We start from the raw sequence: 23,826 nt of genomic DNA on the forward strand, positions 1-23,826 counted from the left end.
CGCTCTTCAGCCTGAGGCAGCCTCACAGCTGCTGTTCCCTCTCTTAATGAGGCTTCCCCATTGGAAACAGCTGGTCCAAGGCAGACATCGGTCTGATCCTGCAGGCCAGAGCGAAGCCTGCCACTCTGCATGCATCATCACTCTATTTAAGGCAAAAGGATGGGGGGCATGATTTTCTCTGGAAATAGAAATGGATATTAAAAGTCTTTGACCTTTAGGATGCAAAAAGATTCAAAAGGTCAGCTCTCCCCAGTGAAAGACTGGGGAAGTGGAGGAGGGGGGGCGATCTGAGCATTATGGGATACTGTGCACTCTTCCAGGAGAAAAGGAAGGAAGCAATCTTGCACTACCCACCCTTGGATAGAGGCAACAATGGGCTGGCAAAGTGAGTTATTCTAAAGGGCACAGAAACTCCGTGGGAAGGAAATGAGTGTCCGGCATGAAGCCATGAAGCTGAGTCTCCCACCTGTTTGCATTGGGGAGAAACAACCACAAAAAAGTAGCCTGCGTCGTTTCCATGGTGAAAATGATCTAAATGACCCAGAAACCACCAAGATAGTACACGAAAAAGCAAAACAATAACCACCACCCCACCCTTGGAAAATGACAATTTGCAGCGGACCATAGTAATGCAAGATGTCAACAACAGTGGAATCTAGGCAAGGAACACACAGAAAAAGAAGATTAAAAAAAAAACTTGGAAAATTAAAAATTTGCCAATGGAGGGAAAAAAATCACAAATACACTGGTGGCAGGTGTACTGTGTGTAGAAAATTTACCCCACTCACAACACTGTTGCACCCTCCTGGTCTTCTGGTCAATTAATAAGTCATATGCTGGGCTTGAACTCAATATTACCAGATATGACAGTTTTCTCCTAATGAGAGGGAGAATCAAACATCATCAGACATTCATTAGTTTCAAAAATTATTATAAAGTATTTTCATTAAAATTTTGGTTGTTTTTGTTTTTTGGCAGGCTAGAGTGATAGTACAGTGGTAGGGCGTTTGACTTGCATGTGGCCGACCCAGGTTTGAGTCCTCCGCCCCTCTCCGAGAGCCTGGCAAGCTACCGAGAGTATCTTGCCAGAGTATCTGGCAAACTCCCCGTGGCATATCCGATATGCCAAACACAATTAACAACAAGTCTCACAATGGAGATGTTACTGGGCCTGCTCAAGCAAACTGATGAGCAACGGGAGGACAGTGCTACAGTGCTTATTTTTTGGCAGTGCTCAAGGCTTACTCCTGGCTTTGTGCTCAGGAGTCACTCCTGACAAATGTGGTACTTTAGAAAGCATTGGGCCGGAGCGATAGCACAGCAGGTAGGGCATTTGCCTTGCACGCGGCCAACCCAGGTTCGATTCCTCCGCCCTCCTCGGAGAGCCTGGCAAGCTAATGAGAGTATCTCGCCTGCACGGCAAAGCCTGGCAAGCTCCCTGTGGCATATTCGATATGCCAAACACAGTAACAACAATCTCACAATGGAGATGTTACTGGTGCCCGCTCAAGCAAATCGATGAACAACGGGAGGATAGTGCTACAGTTCAGTGCTAGAAAGATTCTTCTTCTGAAGCATTTCTCATTGCTCTTTGATGAGCTCAGAAAGCATAATGGGATCAAAATGATAGTCTTAGAATCCTGATATCTCTTCTATGTGGAACTGCAAAGACTCTCAGCTACTGGACCTCAGGCACCTTGAAATGCTGGTGAATTTACATTGACTTAGAAAGGGTAGATTAGCTGGGTTTAGCATCTATTGAGTTTAAGACAGATAAGAAAAAGATGAATAATCTCCTTTTTTTTTTTTGCAGTAAGAATGCTAAATGTCACGGTCTAGTGCAGCATGAAATCTTCCTAACAACTATGAACCGAAAGGGATTTATGGACTCAGCTGCACTGCTTTCCTTCTGAACATACAGGCCAAGCCTAACCGACTCATCATGCACGAGACAATGTAAGGCTTTAAAATCGCCAGCAACAGATGGATGGAGTTGGGCAAGGCGAGAGGAGAGGGAGAATCAAACATCATCAGACATTCTTCAGTTTCGAAAAATTATTATTAAGTATTTTCATTATAATTTTGGTTGTTTTTGTTTTTTGGCAGTGCTCAAGGCTTACTCCTGGCTTTGTGCTCAGGAGTCACTCCTGGCAAATGTGGTACCGTGGACCAAACTCAGGTTGACTGCATGCAAACCTATGACTTAAAAAAGGGAGGCATATTGGTCAATATACAGAAACTCTTCTTTTAGATAAAATGCCAGGATAGGTATATTTTCAAATGAAATTGTTGCTATTTAATTGAACACATTTACAATGCATACATGTACACACAAACGCTCACTCCCCTTATCGCTTTTGTGGAAAGCTGAATTCAGATTTCTCATATTTCAAATCACAAAGCTATGTGTTTTTAAAAAAAGTGTAAAATTATGCATGGTTTTAAAACTATAGTAAACAACACAAAAGGGTGTATAAATATTGAGGTGTAGATTTAATTTTTTTTCTTCCACTCTCTTGTAGTTTGTCTTCTGGCTGTAAAAGCTAAATCTTAATAATAGTGTCACACCTAACAGAAAATGATGTGGTTTAAAACCCAGTCACCCAGTACAAATCTTGCTGAAACCGTAGCTAAATGAAAACAGCCATGCGCTTGGGGGGTGGTTCTTGTTCAGACTGAAAACGTTGTTTACTTGGGCTTGAACCAGACATGGTTTAACTTGAATCTTTCACAAGAACCATTTACTAAAGTACAACTGTTCTGCATGTAGGAAGAGAAAATACATACTGAGTTCTTAGCAGGGAAGTATTTTGGAACAAAACATATTTGGACCAAGATATTTTAAAAGTTGGTAATAGAGAACTTCAAAGTGTCAAGTATATGTTTAAGCAAACAAAGCAGAGTTGAGAGTGTGGCTACAATGTCAAGGCTGAGGTCAGAAGCTCTGTTCTCCACTAGGCTGAGGTCAGAAGCTCTGTTCTCCGCTAGCAGGAGGCCCTTTGGTTCAAGACTGCAACTCCTGGGTGGCACCCGCAATAAACATCCTTGGAATGAAGAGGCGCACAGAGCACAGACACTAGCCATCAGTTGTGCCTCTGCTTCTCTTCTGAGAATGTTAAGAGACATAGTCACACATAAATGTTGACCATCAAGTTGCCTTCCACAATGTCCTGAGAAGTCGCGTCTTGATTTACCGGTAAAGCCACATTATGTAGACCTCAGACAGGAAGAAACCTTCTGTCTTGTGGGCCCCCAGAGATCTGGGCTTGGTGTATGATTAAGTGTCTGTGTTTCAGATTGTTCTCTGTATAGCAGAAGTTCGTGACAGGGGCCCAGGCTGGTAGGTAAAGCAGATTGTGAGGCATCAGAATGAGCCAGTCAAGAAAAATCAGACCCCAGGGTAAGGAAGGGAAGGATTATATGGTTCACTAGCCAAGGCTCTTTTACAACCAGAGCGCCCAAGCGCCCAATTGCCCTTGGAAGAGACTCTATGTAGATAGAGGAGGGGAAGCAAGCCCCTGGCTACACCCAAATGTCATACAAGAGAAAAATCTCAGAAGGTGACTTCGGTTGATGTCTTACAGCTAAGAGAATTTTTTTTCTCTTCAGTGAATGAGATTTTGTTGCGTTGGCAGAAAAGAAAAAAAAAGATTTGGCAGCAGTATTATGCTGTAAAAATTTGAAGATTCCTACCTTGTAGATTGTCGGCAGACAGGTCTCTTGAGTCCACGTTCCACTGGGGCATCCGTCCACTTGCACACATTTATCTCGGCACCAGCCACACTGCACAAATGCAGGGGCAGAGAGACACTGACTGCAGGACTGAAAATGCTCACAGCCCAGGCCATTCAGTGGGATCTTGGTGACCTGTGAAGAAAGGGACAGAGCTTCCAGAGGGCTCTTGTGTGTTTTTGTGAAATAAAAACTACACCGAAGATATTTATAAGCAGCATTTTATAGAGTCTACTACGGACAACACCTATGTGTGCAAATCCTGTAATAGTGCTTAAATGCTTTAAAAATAATTCCTTTATTGGCACATATATAGTGAAAGTTAACATTATTGCTGAGTGAACACAAGTTCTGACATGTAATGTTTGTGATTCTATTTGGTAGGGACGATTGGTTCTGGCCATAATGACTTTTAAACTATTAGGAGAGTACAATTTAACTTTCTGGGAAACCTACTTGAATCTCTGGGAATTTGTAAGTTTACATATCATCTGGCACGGAGAAGCACCTCTCTCACTGAGAGAAAAGGGCTCGTGTCATATTCCAAACTGCATTTCAGAATTTATCTGCCTGCACTAGACGTCCAATTGCTTTTAGGTCTGTACTTTTCATTCTGTGTTTGTTTTTCTCATTGAGACATACAGGAAGAAAAGGAAAAGTACACATTATGAAGAGGATGGCTCTTGGTCCAATCTTCCCAATATAAAAAAAAATGTAACTGGATACCAGATGATCTCTGGAATTCTTAAAAGAGAACTGGACATGGGGGATGGGACATTAGAAAGGATTGACATTGGCTGTAAATATTCAGGAAGAAATGTATCTCTTGGACCTCCCTGGGATTTACCTTCTTTCCCGTGACAACTAATGTGTAGCCATCTTGTTCCGATGAGTGTTCTACAATCACTTCTGGAGACACAGGATGGGAATCCAGGAGGAAATTCACATGAGGAGTTGATGATCCCGATCGGGAAACCACAACCTGAGAAACAAAATAAAAAAATATCCTTATTTCAACAAGCTCATTTAAACATAGATGGAAACTATGGGTGATAACATAACAGGGCAGGAAAGCTTGTAGGTGTTTGAACTAAAGGTCCAATAAATTTAACACATTGTAAATCAATCTGACAGTTTCTAATCTCCTGCCTGAAGGCAATCTATCTTGATAGATTTCCCCTCCTCCCCCCTTGATCCTTTATTTTTAGGGAAGGAGAGCTTTCAGTCAATCAGGCAGCACATGCGGACAAATCCTTATAACTGTATTGGGAACTGGAGGAACTAAAATGCCCTGGAACAGATGACCTCATTTATGCTGCAAAGATTTGGGATTATTTTTTAAGTCCTTCTTCCTGACCCTATCCCACTGGGCAACTTTCCTTGATGCAATAATGGAAGAGGCAGTGGACAAAGACCATGGGAGACCTGAATCTACCTCTCACTTTATTACTCTAAGGCCTTATTTATTGATCTTCTGAGGTAAAAAGTTGGCCCTTAACTATTGTGAAATGATGCACTGCAGATTTTACAAACCATTGTCCCATCATATATTACCTTACTTGGGTTATAAATAAAATTCTATTCTTGGCCCAGATTTATAATAAAGCTGCCTTGGAAAAAAAAAAGGTTTGATGACTGTCATGTTTGCTTTTAGATTATTTCTAATTGGGATGTTTCCCAGGTATAGAATTTTAATCTTTTCTGTTGCTAAACCTGATTATACTCCTGGCAGAGCTTGGGGGTACCATATGGGTTGTCAGGCAGGGATCAAACCCTCTGTGTCATCGCCCTGGTTCCAAGATGGTCTCGTAAAGAGACTATCAGGTTGCACATACGTGAGTCTGTATGAGGCGTGCCACAATTTTCAGTTTGAAAGTAGCTTTGGGAAATTGTCTGATATCCTAAAGACCCTTGCAGATTTCAAAGAAAGTACATTTATTTGACATAGGTATGAAATCCTAAAACAAAGGTCTGTGTGGTTTTAAATTAATACCAACTCCCTCTACCTCAGTTTTCTCATCTGTAGAATGAAAAATTTAGGAGTAATTACTTAGTACTCTAACAAATTCATGCAATATATAAATATTCTGGGAGCTAATAGTAATATTTTTCTTCAGGATAATAGTCAGGTAGAGATAATTTGGGAAGATTCCCAACAATCTGCTCCGTGAGTGTAGACTGTGGACAGAGAAACTGACCAAGCTCATATAGAACCACAAAAGTTAAGTGTCATGACTATTTCTGTTCTAACAGTTGTTTATCCCCAAATTCAATTCTGTAAAAACATATTTGCAGGGCCAGAGATGTGGTTCAAGTGGCAGAGCACAGGATTTGTGTATGTGAGACCCTGGTTTTGATCCATGTACTTCATGAACCTCTGATAGTGGTGCCCTGGGCCTTCCCACCCCCACAGGGTCTGGCCCTCATAGCAGCAGTGACCAGAAAAATCAAACCACAAACAAAAAACTTATTTGCACAGAAATTAAATGATGGCACAAAGGTTACTAGGTCAGAATTAGGATAGAAAGATAAAGATAGAAAGGATAGAAAGCTGTTATTATTTTTTAAAATCTAAATTAAAGTTTGTTTTCTCATATTGGTGTTAAACTATTTTATTTTTAAAAATGAAAAAGAAATAGGTTTAAACAAAGTTTAAAAAGAAGCTTATTAGTCTTTCTAAATGTAGGGTGACTTGGTAACTTTTGCAGGTAAATAAAAATTTTTTCAATTACCAGCTTTAATTCTTTCTGGGTGCTGGTTATAATCAAAGTATCAAAACATTAGACTTCTCATATTTTTAGCCTTAATTATCTAGATTTCATTATTCTCTTCTTCAATTTTAACTCACTTCTAGTGGTTACCAACTCTTATTTTAATGACTTTCATTTTTTTTGTATGTTTCCTATATTGTTGCCAAATTTAATATTCTGATTTTGTTCTCAACCTCTGTGTTTTCCACTTCACTGAAGACTGTTCATTCCTATGAATCTTCATATGGGTATTTGCATATCCATGTCTATCTCTTCGAACCTATATTCTATTCAAACTGTTACAATGAACTCACAGTCCTCTTTTTCCTCCTGTCTTCTCACTTTCTTCAACATCATTGCTCAAACTCAGACTAAGCAATTCCTTCTTAACTACAAGGTTATTCATCCTTGACTTTATTAAAAGTCTGCAGTCTATTTACATATTTATTTCCAAAAAGAATTAACCTTTAGCTCTTTCCATAATAAAGTTTTTGTATTTCTGGATCTTTGATGGGCTGGAGTGACAGCACAGAGGTAGGGCGTTTGCCTTGTGCACAGCCAGCCCGGCCGAGCCTAGTTCGATTCCTCCTCCTCTCTCGAAGAGCCCAGCAAGCTACCAAGAGTATCTTGCCCGCACGGGCCCGCCAAGCTCCTGGCAAACTCCCCGTGACGTATTCAATATGCCAAACACAGTAACAACAAGTCTCAAAATGGAGACGTTATTGGGCCTGCTCGAGCAAATCGATGAACAACGGGAGGACAGTGTTTGTTTTTGTTTGGATCTCTGATAGATTGATTTGGTGTTGTATCACAGATGTAAATATTTTTTCAGCTGATCATTACCCCTTTCTCTCAGGGATACCTATTGCTATAAAATTCCTTGCTAAATTTTTGTTGTTTCTGTTTATTTTATTTTTATTTGGGGGCCATACTTGGTGGTGCTCAGGACTTACAGCTGGTTTTGTGCTCAGGGATCAGTCCTGGTAGTGTTTTAGGGACTATATGGAGTGCCAGGAATTGAACCCAGGTTGACTGTGCACAAGGCAAGTGCCTTACCCATTGTATTAACTCTTCCCTTGTTAAAACTTTTGTCCAAAAAGTACATATATGTATATGTACATGATCCATAAGTACTGTTTTAAACGACCATTTCCTCAATGTAGTTTACAACATTTATTTTTCCATAAAAAGAACGAATGACAGAGAATTTTAGCTAGAAGTACAAAAGTTGGGGCTTCCAAGAAGCAGTATTTCATGCCAAAATTCATGGGCCTGAATGCTCCTTAAACATTCAACTGTTACAGTCTTGGAACAACAAAGCGAATACCAATAAAAGGTTCAGCTCTGGGCTATCAAAAACCACTTGTGATTCAAACAATTCAAACAAATTTCACAATGCATTCATCTTGCCAAATATACCTTCATTTAGTAATTTTGGCTTCACAAGTTAAATGTGCCTAAGGAAAAAGATTCTAAATCTTAAGACTTTGATGGCCCAGAGTAAATGTTACCAGCACATTGAGCAAGTTTTCCTCATGATTGTGAGCTACACTGAGTGTGGCTTTGTATTGAACACAGGCAAACCCAGAGAAGACAGGAAGACTGTGTGGAAAAGTGAGATGTGCATTTGGAATTCTGAGCAGAGGTCATCTCACAGATGCAAATACTTTTTCAGTTGATTACTAGCTCTTTCTCTGGAGGGATACCTATTGCTATTAAATGCCAAGAATGCTTTTCTATCATAAATTCTTCATTTTCTCCCACTGCCTAAATTCTAAATGATTGAGTAACCACTTTTTTTTCCTTTTGATTGAGTAACCACTTTTAACTCCCCAAATATCCCCAAAGCAATGTTTGCAAGCAATTAGGAATTCATTTTGGTTCTCATGGAGCTATTTCTAAAGACAGAAATGGACCTCATATCTACATTTAATTATTCTAATATCTCCTTGAAATCTTGGAACAATTTCTATGAAACAGAAGACTGACAATTTTTACTATTGCAGACAATCTTTAGCACTGGGTTCTCAAAATTCTTTTTTCTAATGTTCTGGAAAACATAGAATTAATGGTTTCAGATGGGGGAGCTGGGAAGAATCTGAATGGACCTGATTACTGTGGTTATGATCTCAAATTATCTGGCAGAGGATATGGGGAAGAAATATATATATATATATATATATATATATATAATACAAATAGATAATGTGGCTTATTTGTGGCTAGGTCCCCAAATGTATAAACTTGAACAAAGCAATCCCTCACCCCACATCTAGTTTTATGGTTAAACCATTTTAGAAATCAATTTCTTTTGTTTTGCCATATAGCATGCCCAGGGGATACTCCTGTCACAGTGCTCAGAGCCGCTCCTATCGGTACCTGGAAGACTACGAGTGATGGGGATCAGATCTGGACCTTTCACATGCAAAGCATGTGCTCCCACTGTTTAAGCTCTTCCTGACTCCATAATTTTATTTTTTTTAAAAGAATGATGAATACAATTTTACTTATTTTGTATGTGACTTTCTGCTTACCCTGGCATTTTTAAAAAGCCAATTTGGTGGTATATTCACAGATTTGTGCAACCTTCATCACAACCAACTCCAGAACATTTTCATGACCTCACGTCTTCATTCTTTCCTTTCCTCCGGCCAAGGGCAGCTACTAGTAGAAGCTAATCTACTTCTACTCTACACATTTCCTTACTCTGTACATTTTATGTAAGTGAAACTTTATGTGACCTTTTGTGAATTAAATTCTTTTACTTGCCATAAATTTTCAAGGTTTGTCCATGCTGGTGCATGTACAGCACTTTACTCCTATTTCTTTTTCTTTTTCTTTTTTTTTTATTTTTAATTTTTATTAGTGAAACACCATGAGATACAGTTGTAGATTTGCAATTTTTTGTGCTTGGGTTTCGATTATACAATGATCAAATACCCATCCCTCCACCAGTGCTCATTTTCCACCACCATGGATAATATCCCTCCCACCCCCATCCCCCCATCCCACCCTGACTCTGTGGCAGGGCAATCCCCTGTGTTCTCTCTCTCCTTTTGGGTGTTGTGGTCTGCAAAAGAGGTATTGAGTGGCAAACATGTTCAGTCCATAGTCTACTTTCAACATGCATCTCCCCTCCTGGGATCCTATTTCTTACTGAACAATATTCCACTGTATGGATATGCCATATTTTATTATCCATACGTTCATCTGCTGATGGATATTTGGGTTTTTCCCATATTTTGGCTATTGGGAACAATGCTGAGAACATTTACATACAACTTTCTATGTGAATCTCATAAAGACAATGTTTATGAGAAACAGTCTCGTTCCTGACGTTCTATTCGCTCTCAACGGAATGACCATCTCCAAATGCAACAGTTATGTGTACCTAGGTCGAGAAGTCAACATGACAAATGACCTGGCACCTGAGTTGCACAGGAGGAATAGAGCGGCTTGGAACACCTTCAAGAACGTCGAAGAAATAGCTAAGAGGCACATCTCTTCGATTCCACTGTTCTTCCTGCATTAACATATGCCTCAGAGACCTGGGCCCTGCAAAAACAGGATGAGAATGCTATTCGGGTCTCCCAAAGAGGAATTGAAAGAGCTATGCTTGGAATATCACGTTTCACTTAGATGAGAGAAAGAATCCGGAGTTCTGACCTCCAAGAATCAGGGACGCTGTCTTGTTTGCCAAGGCGTCGAAAATCAGAAGGGCCGGACATATAATGAGATTTGGAGATGACCGCTGGACTAGAGCCATTACCGACTGGATTCTGCGGGACGTCAAAAGACCGCGTGGCCAGCCACCCACGAGATGGTCAGACTTCTTCGTCAAGACCCTGAACGATTGGTTTGAGGCTCTTTGTGTTCCTAGAATGAGCAGATGCCATTGGGCTACACTAGCACGCGACAGGGATGAATGGAGAAGTTACTGGCGCCCGCCCAGCAAATCGATGAGTAACGGGATGTCAAGTGATCAAGCGAATGTGAACATGCATTTTCATTTCTCCTGGATATATTCGTTGAAGCACAATTGATAACTCTCTAACCATGTGAAGAATACTCAAAATATTTCTCAGAGGGACTGCACAATTCTATATTCCTACAATCAATATGTGATGGTCCTCATTTCTTTACATACTCACCAACAGTTGTTATTTTCCATTTTATTCATTATAGACATTTTAGTGGGTGCGTAGTGCTACTTTTTGGTGGTTTGGGTTTATATTTCTTTTCCAAATATTTTCTTAAGGAAAATTAACTTCTGGAAGCAGTCAGTCCTCTACCATTTCTCTTGCCGGAGACTGACTGCTTGGACATCACCTGTTCAGGCTCCCACTCAGTGTTCTGAAGAGCATCCCCTCATAGTCCTGCTTTTATAAAACAGGATCCGACAGAAACTGGAGATGGTGGAGGGCTAGAAGAAACCAAAACAGAGTCTTCCTAGGAAAGTCAGAGTGAGATATGCAGCACAATCTCCAAGTGTTGCATCTAGCAGAAGAGATGGGGATTGGAACTTTATCACGTGGGAGAATGCTATGCTACTACAGTAGAGGTTGTAAAGGAGTATCATGGGTGGAATAAAACAGCACAGAGAGAGGGGTCCCTGGAAGCTACAGGGTGTTTAAAAGGCTAACTGGACCCATTATTCATGGTTAAACTGATAAACTGGCTTAGACAGGCTATGGCTAAGAAGATATATGCCTTTTACTAATTTGGAGAGTCATAAAGAACCACTGAATTCTTATTTGTGGTGCACTTGAAGGTTACTGCTGTGGATTTGATTCTATAAGTAAGAGTACCCTGTGTGACACTCCCAAAGGCCGTCAATGTGTCTGAAGCAGTGAACAAACTTTTTGAGAACATGTAATATAGTACTTTTTCTATGGGCATTGAGTTCAAATAATATATTAAATTTTGTTGTGTTTCAGTTGTACAGAATTGTAGATTAAAATGTAACCAAAAGGCATTGAGAAAATCAAATGTCTTGATGAGCAAAGTGAATTTTTCCTTCACAAGAACAGAGATATACATTTCCATTTTGAGGCAAGCAGAACTGAATGGGAACTTTTAATATCATCCAGATGGGCTTTACATTTAAAATTTAAAAGAAAATAGAAGGTTTCTGCTGAGAATAAGGAAAACATTTTTAATGAAAGATGCTATAAATTATTTAATTTTAAAACTCTGTGTTAAAATGTGAGTTGAAAGAAAGATGGTGAGTGAAGGTGGTGAGATCATTAATAAACAGACTAGGTTGGGCTGGAGTGATAGTACAGAGGTAGGGCAGGCTGCTTGCCTTGCATGCATCTGATCATATTTCAATCCCTAGCATCGCATATGGTCCCCAAGCACCTTTCAGGAGTGATCCTTGAGCAACTGTGTCAGGAGTAAGCCCCAAGCACCACCAGGTGTGGCTCCAAAACAAAAGTAAATATAAAATAAATAAAAATAAGCAGACTGGGCTATCCTAGATGTGAATACTCTTTTTTTTCTATGTAGTTCCTAGAGGTATACAACAGGTTCCAAAAGTATTGCTTAACTATATAAATAGACCCAAATAAATACCTCATTTAAGTCTTTATGAAGGAATAAGGTTTTTGTAATGTTTTAAAGATATTTAGATAATGTTAAAGTTTTTAATACGTGTTTTCAAGGTAGGTCTGTGGATACCCTTCCCTCTCTGCTGCAATTGATTGAATGACTCTATTCCTCCCAAATAGACAATTTAAAATCTTAACCCCTATATAGTAATTTTAGCAAGTGAGGCATTAAAGAGTTTATTTAACTCTTTAATCAGGAGGATGGGACTTTCATGAATGAGATTAGTTTCCTGATAAAAAGGATCCTGTGAACCCTCTTTGCTTTCTTTCAGTCAGAAAAGGACATAGCCAGAATTAGGAGTGCATGAGTTGGGAAGGAGAATGCCACCAGGTCCTAAAACTGCTGGCACCTTGCTATTTGACTCTTGGGCTCTGAATATTAAGAAATATACATTTGCTCTTGAAGCCTCCCAGACTATGATAATGTGTTCTAGCAGCTTTAACCAAGACACCTGCTCTAGGTTTCCTATCTTCTTTGAATGTGAGCTAAATTGGTGTTTGTTTAGAAAGAAATCAGGTCTGAAGAGTAGAATTATTTGTTTCAATCAAGGCAAGTATCTAGTTTTCTGGGGGAAAAAAAGGAAACATGAGAAGAAATAGAAATTGCTGATTGGTAATGATGGCTCAAAATTAAAAGTGTTAAGACAAAGTACCAGGTGGCAAAAGTTGAATTAAAGGAAGGCTTACTCTGTTCTTTCCTTCATTATTTTTGGTAAATCGGTATGAGTGATTCTACACTAAGTTGATACTACGAGGACCAGGTATATATATAAGTGAAACAAATTTCATTATTATTACAATACTGATGTGTATGTTTTAATTTTCTAAAAAACTCAAAATAAGTTGAAATGTATCAATAAAGATGGAAACCTTGAAAAAAATCATACCAAGCATCTGAAAACTAAATAAGCTAGTAAATTTGTAAACATTTTAAATAATCCATACTTTTAAATCAATATTCCAAATATGGCTAAGGGATTAGACACCTTACCGTTTAGAAATTTAACATGATAACAGCAAAAAAAAGTCATATATCTCTCTATTTCATGCTTAAATATGTCACTTTCAAATAAGCATCCAAACAAGAAATACCAGTTGCTTCCTGCCACCAATCAACTAATCACCCAACGTGTAGTATTTTCCAATTATTTCCATTTTTATGATTTAAATTTAGCATCTGTGAATGTAACAGCCATATGCCATGCTGGGGACTGAACTGAGCCGGGAGGAAGGCAATGCCCTATCCATTGTATTATCTCTCTGCCCTGCTCTTATCTAATATATGCCACGATGTTGCTAAAAGAAACTGAGGACTGAAGGTTGGTAGATGAACTGATTCTTCTTACTGGAAGTGAGGAATTATTCTTAAGTTCACTGAATGCTGACATAATTGTTGAGTGATCGTCATAAGTAATGATCATGAGAAAAGAAATTCTTAGGCGATCCCCAACTCTTTACATTTCTGTTTTAAGACCCAACTAGTCAAGTTAAAAGCACAAGAGAACAAGGGTAACGAGTGGTCACAGTATCAAGTAATGTGGGAGAGAGAGCGGGAGAAGGGAGAACAAGGCTCATGCCAAAGGGACTAATGACAGCTGTGATGTGCCCAGGCTGTGGCCACTACATGCAGATAATGAAACTGCCCGGTGAACATGGAACTGGACTTAAAACAAGTCTTGAAAGTGCTTCCCACTCCCACCCCACCCCTGATCAACTCACTCTCCCTGACTTGACAGTCATGTACAAATATTTTAATAGTAATGCCTTGCATCTAGAGATTAAAGGCCTTATACAAGTGCTGTTAAAAAAAATCAGGCAAGCATTGTTTTTGGATGTAGATTAGACGAGGAGCTCAGAAGAGGAGACGTGTGCAATCCCTGTGATTAGTCCTGTGATCTTCATGAGTATCGCTCCTTCCTCTCTCTCATCGGCCCGCACTGCACTGAGGTTTCCAAGTCTTGTTCTCTTCTGCTCCGCCTTCCCCTCCCAAGTTTGTATGGCACATCCTCACTGTTTACTCCTTCTATCTTAAACACTGCTTTCGAAGCATGCAACAGAGTCATCACACAAATAAAACTGTTCTTTTTCTTTCTTTCTTTCTTTCTTTCTTTCTTTCTTTCTTTCTTTCTTTTTTTTTTTAAGAAAAATCTATATTGATGTGCCTCTGCAGATAGTTTCAAATATACGTACATATGATTATATACAGACAGAGTTCTACTGGGGGTAGATAAGTTACATATATTAAAATGTTAGAAATGGGCCTGAGGATAGTTCAGTGGCAAAAGTGTGTGCCCTGAAAATGTGAGGCTACCATTTTGAATCTGGCAACACCTCATGAGTGCCTTATTTGATCCTGGCCTCACTGCTCTTAGGGACTTTGCTGGGTGCCACAACAAAGAGTGTAATCCCTAGTGTCCTGCAACCAAGTGTGTTACCCCTGCCAGAGAATACTGCGACCAAAATGTACACAAATGCCCCAACTCCAGAGTCTGACCTCTAACAAGCACGTGTGTGCTAGTAGCGGGCAGATGCATGTCATTGCAGGTCATTGTAGTGATAGCAACAACAAAAAGGAAATAGTAGAGAAATACACATTAAAAAAAAATAAAAACAAAACAGCCTTAGAAACATGTTTAACAATCTTTTCTGTCCTATGTATAAAACTGTTAGTTAAACAATATAATTCTTCCTAATCAAATAACCGCTGTGAAATACCTGATTCACTTTGCACCCAACAGCTGGGGCTCAAGCTTGTGTTCCCAGCTAGAGCTGAGCATAAGCACAATAGGAAAGGCAGAAACAGCTGCAAAGTCTTGGGAGAAAAGAAAAGAAAAAATTGCAAAGCACTTTGCTTTTAGGCTTTGGGTTTAGGAAGGAAGTAAAATCATTTTTCTGTTCTTTTTCGTGCAGGGCAGCTGTCTTTGGGGAGGGGAAATGATGCCCATTCTATTTTGCTGCAGAAGCTCCAGAGTATTTATTAAAGTATGAGCTGTAGAAACTTAACGCCTGGCCACAGATTTGGCATGTGAGCACAACCAAAACATTTCAGAGCTTGGTAGGGAGGGACTACTCAGAAAGACTAATTAGAAGGTCCCCACAGTTTAGCTGTGCTCTTTGCTCAGACCCTGCCTCTGTTTGCTGTAAACAAACCGATTTCAATGAGGCTGATTCTTTGATGCTTCAAATACTTTCGGATTGTTTACAGAAAATTTAGCAGAATGGAATTCTCTCAGGTAAGTGTCAGAGAAACAGATCATCTGCAGGTATGTGTTTCTATTTCCCTTCCTAAAATTTTAGTTCCTTAAAGGCAGGCTCCAGGCACTGCTTCATTTATTTGCCTATTAAAGTCCTTAAGCTCTCAGTACAAATTTTATGAGACATTACTTAAAATAATTAGTGAGACCAGTACTTTCCCTAAAGTGACTATTTATTTTCATTTTAAAAATGTTTTTTTTTGATGCAGAGGCAATGTGTCTAAAACAGCTCCTTTTATTTTTAATTTTTATTTATTTTATTGGGCTGGAGAGATAGCACAGCGGGTAGGGTGTTTGCCTTGCAAGCGGCCAACATGGCCGACCCAAGTTCGATTCCTCCGCCCCTCTCGAAGAGTCTGGCAAGCTACCGAGAGTATCTCGCCCGTTCGGCAAAGCCTGGCAAGCTCCCCGGGATGTATTCGATATGCCAAACACAGTAACAACAAAGTCTCATGATGGAGACGTTACTGGGCCCGCTCAAGCAAATCGATGAACAACGGGAGGACAGTGACAGTGATTTAAGGCACTTTGTGGTTCATAATAGTGTTTAATCACACAATGTTCCAGCACCAATCCCAACGTCAGGATGAACTTCCCGCCACTGAAAGTTCCCAGATACCACCCACCAGCCTGCCTCCTTGATGGGCACATTGTAAAGTTTGGTTGTTGCAGTTTGGTCTCCTGCTTTGCTTCCCATGCTGCTGGCTCTGTGGTTTAGATGCATACCTATACCACACCTTTATAACCACTCATATACTGGAGGCTCTGGCCTCTGACTTTTACCTCCCATTAGCCTCTTCTTGGGCTGGAGCGATAGCACAGCGGTAGGGCGTTTGCCTTGCGCACAGCCAGCCCGGTTGAGCCAGATTCAATTCCTCCACCCCTCTTGGAGAGCCCGGCAAGCTACCGAGAGTATTTTGCCTGCATGGCAAAGCGTGGCAAGCAATCTGTGATGCATTCATTATGCCAAACACAGTAACAACAAGTCTCACAATGGAGATGTTACTGGGCCTGCTAGAGCAAATCAATGAACAATGGGAGGACAGTGACAGTGGACTGCCTCTTCTTAATCCCCCTTTCTATTTCTCTCCTTCTCACTTCTATAACCAGGTAACATCAGTACCTGTCCCTACCCCCAACCCCTTGATCCCTCGAATGCCCTTGTCCTGTTACTCTATATATCACAGATAAGTTAGATCATGAGGTATTTGTCTTCCCTATTTTGACTTCACTTAGCATTATATCCTCCAGTTCCATCCATGCATGGCAGCAAATTTCATGATTTCATCCTTTCTTGCAGCTACATAGTATTCCACTGTGTTTAAAATAAACCACACCTTTATTATCTATTAGACATCTAGATTGATTCCATATATGCGCTATTGCACGAAGTGTTGCAATGAATATTGGGTGTGCACGTGCCCTTTCAAATGACTGTAAAATAGCTTTTATCGCAATGCTGGGAGACAAGGATAAATGCTTTGCCACAGCCCTTCTGCGTGTCTTATTGTATGAATGGTAGTCTCTGCCCTCTGGCACGGTTCATGTCTCTTAGACTATTACCTAGAATACGTATTTTATTAGACGTTAGAATCTGAAAGTAGGCAGGAACTTTTTAATCTAAAAAAAAAAGGGTGTCAGGTCAAAAGTAACTGTAGAAAGTTTATTAATATAAAACTGGCTGTTTAGAGAGTAGTTTAGGAAAAAAGGAAAGCAGAGTTAACAGACAAGGGAAACAAACCAACACACTTGGAGTTTAATTGATGCTAGCTTTGCTCATCTTTCACAAATTCTGCAATTCTCTAGAATAGCTTCGATGTATATTAACTACACAGCTAATAAACACAATGGAATGCTACATATTTTAATGAACGATAGAGATGAGCTTTATAGAGTATAGGTCTATGTGGGATAGAACTAGGCATTGGGTTCCTCAAATTTCGAAGGGTTAAGGAAAGAATTAAAGGCTTTAGGAGAATAAATAAGAACACTGGGCTGGGCCTGTGGGAGGAGGTGGCAGATAGTGTAGATAATTGTGCAGAAACGGGAGGAGGGAAGACTCAGCATGGGAACATGGAGGTAACAATATCTACATGATTTATTTAGGGCTATGTTTAAAATGACTTTGAAAAAAATACACCATGCCCACTGGTACTAGAAAAAACATGATATACAGTTTTTTAAATATGCAGTGACTACTGTCCAGTGGTAAAATTACCAACAGCACTGTAGCACTGTCCTCCTGTTGTTGATCGATTTGCTTGAGTGGGCACCAGTAATGTCTCCATTGTGAAACTTATTGTTATTGCTTTTGGCATATTGAATACACCAAGGGGAGCTAGTCAGGCTCTGCTGTGCAGGCGGGATACTCTCGGTAGCTTGCCAGGCTCTCCGAGAGGGGCGAAGGAACTGAACCCGGGTTGCCGCATGCAAGGCAAATGCCCTACCAGCTGTGCTATTGCTCCAGCCCAATGGTAATTTCCTAAATTACAAAGACAGTTGTAATTCAAGAAATATTATCGTTTTGGTAATGATTACAAAGAGAGGATGTACGGATAGACAAATCACAGGAAGAACATTACACCTCAATTGGTTTGCTAGCCATCATTGTTTGACTATTAATTACATCAGAGATTATCAATCAGTCATCTCTTTAAGAGAAATTTCTTATGTTTGTAGGAATTCAACATTTCCAAAGATACCTTCATCATTCTGCACTGATGAAGAATCTGCTAATGAATTTGTGTTAGAAGCCCTACTCAGTAACTATTAAAATAACAAAACAGTGTTTTAATTTTTGACAGATGCTATAACTTTTCTTGTGTCTAGAAAACATAGCACCTTTAAGTCAGCTTTGAAGGATGAACTTTTATTGTATGGAAATAATGTTGCTATCTATTAAAAGTGTTTTGTAATAAAATCTGAATCCTTTTTCCAGAATTTGTACTTCTTTGTGGCTGAGCTTGTCATTTCAAGAATGAGGAGAGCTGGACTTCCAATAGTATTTTGATGATAATGTCCCTTCCCAACTCCTGCCAATATTTCTCAATGATGTGAATGTTTCTACTCATGGAGATGCATGGTTCACACAATAGCTCTCCTTTGATCTGTAGCTTCCCTTGAAATAGGAAAATGTTGCCTGGAAGTGCTTTTTATTGTTTCATTTTATTTTCCAATCATGTGATAGAAATCATGAATAGAAAAAAAAAACACAACCCCAAACCATTCTGGGCACAAAAATTAAAGCAACCACATTTAAACCGAAAGCTTCAAAAATAGGTCACGCACTGCATCAAAAGTGCATCAAGCTTTATTATTTTGCTTTCAGTTTGTGTCTCAAGGTTCTACTGTCATTTTCACTTTATAATATTTGCAAACAGCTAATACAAAAAACAAAATCAGATTAACTGCATAATGTGAGACAGAACAAAAATACAGCCACTCTCAGAAAGCATTTACCTGCATGAAGCGACCCTCTGAAGTGCCAAGATTCGCGATGGTGAGATCTCCTTTAATGAAGGTGGATATAGAGGTTAGGAGGACTTGGTTGAACTGGCCCATGAATAAGTCAACTCGCTGTAAAGCTGTGGTAAACTCTGTCCGATATTCATCACTGCGCACTTCACAGCCTGATGAATTTCTCAAAAGTGTCTGGAATAAAATAGGGTCATAGAATTAATATGAGTCCAGATATGAACAAGCTGTAAGAAACTTTGCAGTATATCCTTTCAGCACCTGGAGGGGAGTGGCAAAGATAACATGCCAATAATTCCAGATAGGCAGGAATATTTATAGTGACACCCGACATTGTGGGAAAACCCTATGATCACACTTTGACAGTAGTTCAATATATGCGTAAAGACTAATTGGTTAATGCTATTAAAGGAAAACAAAATAAAACTAAACGGTTCAGTCTGACATAAAGGTAACAAACACTTCTGGTGACAAGTCCAATGAGAAAAATTTCAACTGGAAGAATATAAATGTTGGACTCACAGTAGGCCATTATATATTAAAATGTGTTTCTGTGCATTTGTGTTCAGAGAGATGGTGTAGAGCCCAGATTGACAGATTAATTCATGGGGAGGCAACAGAGTGTTATACTCCAAGCCCCATCAAATCCCAAGTGCCTTAACAAGTCCCTGTTGGTTACCTATCATCTCTCTGTGAAATTCATGTTAACTACTTCATTTTTCTCATCTGTAAAACAGACAGAATTAGGCAAACCATATAGAATTATAAATATTAAATTATAATGAAGGGATCATCATTTACATATTTGTTGACACATGGTAGAAGACTTAAAAAATTAAGATTTGCTCATCAAATGCTTCAAGCAAACAGGTTACTAAAAGGCTACTGGTATCTTATAGGTTCTACTTCAAATAAATTTGTTATTAATAGTTCCTGGGATTGAACCTAGGGCCTCACAACATGTGGTGAAGATATTCTATAGTATCCCCAGTCTCTAAAATAATGATTTGTTTTTGAAACATACCTTGCTGTGCTAAGGGTTTATTTCTGGCTGCTTACTGAGGGATCATTCCTCCTGGGCTTGGTGTACCAAATGCGGTGCCAGGGATTGATTTGGGATCAGCCACATGCAAAGCAAGAACCTTACTTTGTACTATCTCTCTGGCTGCTGAAATGAATTTTTGTTTGTTTGTTTGTTTGATTGTTTCTGGATCACACTTGTTGATGCTCAGGGATTAGTCTTGACTCTGCACTCAGGAATATCTCCTGGTGTTGTTCAGGGGGACCACATGGGATGCTGGGGATAGAACCCGGGTTGGCTGTGTGTAAGGCTAATGCCCTATCTTCTGTACTATCTCTCCAGGCCCCGAAATGATTTTCAAATACATTGTTCAGTAATAGATAAAAATTAAGCACACTCTGAATCCATTCCTCCTCAGCGACACTTTTATCTTCTGCATTTGCTTTTGCTTCCTGTATACTTTTTCTTTTGAAGGACAATCCATGCCTGGCTATCAAGTGTTAGCATTGTTCAAGGTCCCCTCCTAGCCTGCTTCTCCACTCACTGTCTCCTCCCCAACCCCACCCAGTTTCTCAACCCTCCTGTGATGTCTATCACATTTTAGTTTAAACTGTGTTTACATCAAGCTGCCTAAGAAATCTGCCTTCCGTTGTCTCAAATACCTTAGGCTCAAAACAACAAAAGTACCTTCTTTCTAAATCCACAAATCAGAAATCTGAGCATCATGTCTCATTCCTTCCCATGGACAATCTGTCACTTAGACCCATCAATTTTACTTTCTTAGCAAAAAGATGTCTGTATTCATCCATTTTTTTTCCCTCTATCTGAACCCAATCAATCTTTATACAGGCTACACAATCCTTTTTCTGAACGATTAAATTGGTTTCCTAACTAGATCTGAAGCAACCAGCCTTATTCTACTAATTTCCAGACTGCATCCAGATTTTCTTTTTAAAACATTAATCTCAGCATGACACTGTTTAAGCTCCTAGTAGTTTCCCATTGTTCTTGGGATAAAAATCACAATTTTTTAATGTAACCTGTTGGGCTCTGCAACATATGGCTCCTACCCAACTTTTCCATATTTGGCTTCTTGGGCAATCCTTTGTTCTCTGTATTCTGGGCAGCTGGTGTCCTTTCAGTTCTCCAAATTCAGCTATTTAATGAATGAACAAGTAAGTGACTCAATTATGGATAGATAGAGAATGACTATGGAGATAAAAGCCAGTATTACTAAAACTATTTTTGGTTCATTTTTGGGCCACACCCAGTGGTGTTCAGAGCTTACTCCTTGTTCTGCGCTCAGGGATCCCTCTTGGTAGGCTTGGTAGATCCTAAGGGATGCCAGGGATTGAACCCAGGTTGGCTATATGCAAGGTAGGTGCCTTACTCTCTATACTATCTCTTCATCACAAAACATTTTTATTTCTCCAAAAAAGGAGAAAAATTTATAAGGGAGAAACCTAATATCTGGCCCTGACTATTTTCAAAATTCACTTGCGAGTATTAAATTTTGAGGTAAATATAGGGAGCAGGCACCCACATTTAGAAAAAGATCTGATTCTGGGGAAAAGATGAAGCACTTTGTCATATCTTTGTATGTAGTTATGAGTTCATCAACATGTTTTGAAGATTAAAATTTTTTATTTATCTTTTATGTCTTTTTGGGGACAGTGGGCCATACCTCATGATCCTCAGGAACCACATGTGGGTCTAAGGTCCAAACCAAAGTACTATGGTTCTGGCACTTATATATAAATTTATGTATCGGTGCTGAGGAACAAGCCTCATTTTATCACACATACAAGCGTTTGTTTTACTGCTGAGGCACATTCCCACTCGAGATGCTCTCCACTATCATCCTGTTATACCTCTGGCAACCAGAAGCTTTTGAGTGCATATTTCAAATTAATGTAGTGTTTAGAAATAAAATAAGATGTCTTTCAGTTATCCTTATGTAAAAGCACCTTCTTTCTTTTTTTTTTATTAGTGAAACACCATGAGGTACAGTTGTAGACTTACAAATTTTTGTGCTTGGGTTTCGATTATACAATGATCAAATACTCATCCCTCCACTAGTGCCCATTTTCCACCACCATGGATCCCAGTATCCCTCCCACCCCCATCTCCTCCATCCCACCCTGCCTTTGTGGCAGGGCATTCCCTTTTGTTCTCTCTCTCCTTTGGGTGTTGTGGTCTGCAAAAAAGGCATTGAGTGGCAATCATGTTCGGTCCATAGTCTACTTTCAACATGCATCTCCCATCCTGGGAGGATCCTCCAAAAAAGCACCTTATTTCTTAAGGTAAAACTTCTGTCATATGGAATGAAAGTTCTTATATCTATTGAGTTATATCAAATTTTCTGGCTAAAAATCAACTAAAATGCCCTGCTCTGACACAGCAATATCTATTTCTTCATTATAAAAGGCTTTGAATTGGCAAATAGAGTCCCAGAGATGCTAAAGCCACTGACTTTTGTAACTAATAAAGAAAACCATGTCAGATTTAAGTGGCATTCAAATTTCATGTGCTTCAGCTTAGACATTTATCTGGATACATTAATGAGTGCTATTCCACAGACCAGAAGCTTTTTTCACTAAAGTACTATAGATTGCCTTGAGGAGTGTCAGGAGACTGAGATGAATCAGCAATTCAATGGTAACCAATTAATTGGTAATTAACTTTCTTTCGGTGATCAATCACCCATTTGGTAGAGATGGCCTGAAGTAAGAGAAGCTGCTTAAAGGAGTAAAGTTCAGTTTTAAATCAAAGGCCAGCAAGAGAACTCTATTCCAGAGGCAGCTACTCATTAGGATCAGCTTCTTGTGTTATTTTGTTCCTTGGCTTGTTGTTCTTACTCTTTCTACATCTACGTGGCACCCTTGGAACTTTTTTTTTTCTTTTTGGGTCATACCCAGCAATGTACAGGGGTTACTCCTGGCTCATGCACTTAGGAATTACTCCCGGAGGTGCTCAGGAACCGTATGGGATGCTGGGAATCGAACCTGGAATCAGCCACGTGCAAGGCAAACACCCCACCCGCTGTGCTATCACTCCAGTCCCACCCTTGGAACTTTCAAGGCTCAAATTTGACCTGGAGTTTGGTAGTGGTGACAATACCATGGATTCACTGGCTTATAAAGTAATCTGCAGCACATGGAGTGGAGCCTTTTACTGCAGATAAAACTAAGCTAGTAAGCTAGTTGAAGCCTTCTATTCACAAAACTCAGGTATGTTCTCATTCATCATTTGTTTTCACTGCCCTGTAATGTGCTCAGCACACAATAGGTATCTAATAACAGCTTGCTGAAAAATTAATGCATCTGCATACTAATCAGAGACAGCACATCTGCCCAGCCAGCTTGTTTTCAGGTGGGCCTGGCTGAAATGGGGGAGCAGAATAGGAAGGAGCACTGTAGCACTGTAGCACTCTCCTCCCATTGTTCATTGATTTGCTCGAGAGGGCACCAGTAACATCTCCATTGTGAGAATTGTTACTGTTTTTGGCATATCGAATATGCCATAGGGAGCTTGCCAGGCTCTGCGGTGCAGGTGGAATACTCTTGGTAGCTTGCCAGACTCTCCAAGAGGGATGGAGGAATTGAACCCAGGTTGGCCTCATGCAAGGCAAAGGCCCTACCCACTGTGCTATTGCTCCAGCCTGATAGGAAGGAGATGGCTCTTAAAGTGACTGGAAACCTGCAAGAATTTGATCTTTATTCAAGACAGGAGCTGAGAATAACATGGCCAGAACTTTATTTTTAATTTTTATTTTTGCTTTTTGGGTCATACCTGGCAATGGACAAGGGTTACTCCTGGCTCATGCACTCAGAAATTACTCTTGGCAGTGCTCAGGGGACCATATCGGATGCTGGGAATCGAACCCAGGTCAGCCTAGTGCAAGGCAAACACCTTAACAGCTGTGCTATTGCTCCAATCCCATGGCCAGAACTTTAGCTGTTTCCTCGCAAGTAAGGCATAAATGC

The 23,826-nt window shown here is 39.8% G+C and overlaps 1 protein-coding gene across 1 annotated transcript in view; it reads right to left on the minus strand.

Annotated features, from left to right (window-relative positions):
• The window catches only part of MET (MET proto-oncogene, receptor tyrosine kinase), a 129,889-nt gene that overhangs the window by 44,427 nt on the left and 61,636 nt on the right, over positions 1-23,826 (minus strand). Inside the window, exons 3-5 of the mRNA XM_056118305.1 lie at positions 18,805-18,996; positions 4,580-4,714; positions 3,694-3,867 (exon numbers count right to left, since the gene is read on the minus strand). Of these exons, the coding sequence (XP_055974280.1) occupies positions 3,694-3,867; positions 4,580-4,714; positions 18,805-18,996 (501 nt within the window). The remainder of the gene's footprint in view (positions 1-3,693; positions 3,868-4,579; positions 4,715-18,804; positions 18,997-23,826) is intronic.

The sequence above is a fragment of the Sorex fumeus genome, unplaced genomic scaffold, assembly GCF_029834395.1.
Source record: "Sorex fumeus unplaced genomic scaffold, SorFum_2.1 ptg000037l, whole genome shotgun sequence".
Lineage (NCBI taxonomy): Eukaryota > Metazoa > Chordata > Mammalia > Eulipotyphla > Soricidae > Sorex > Sorex fumeus.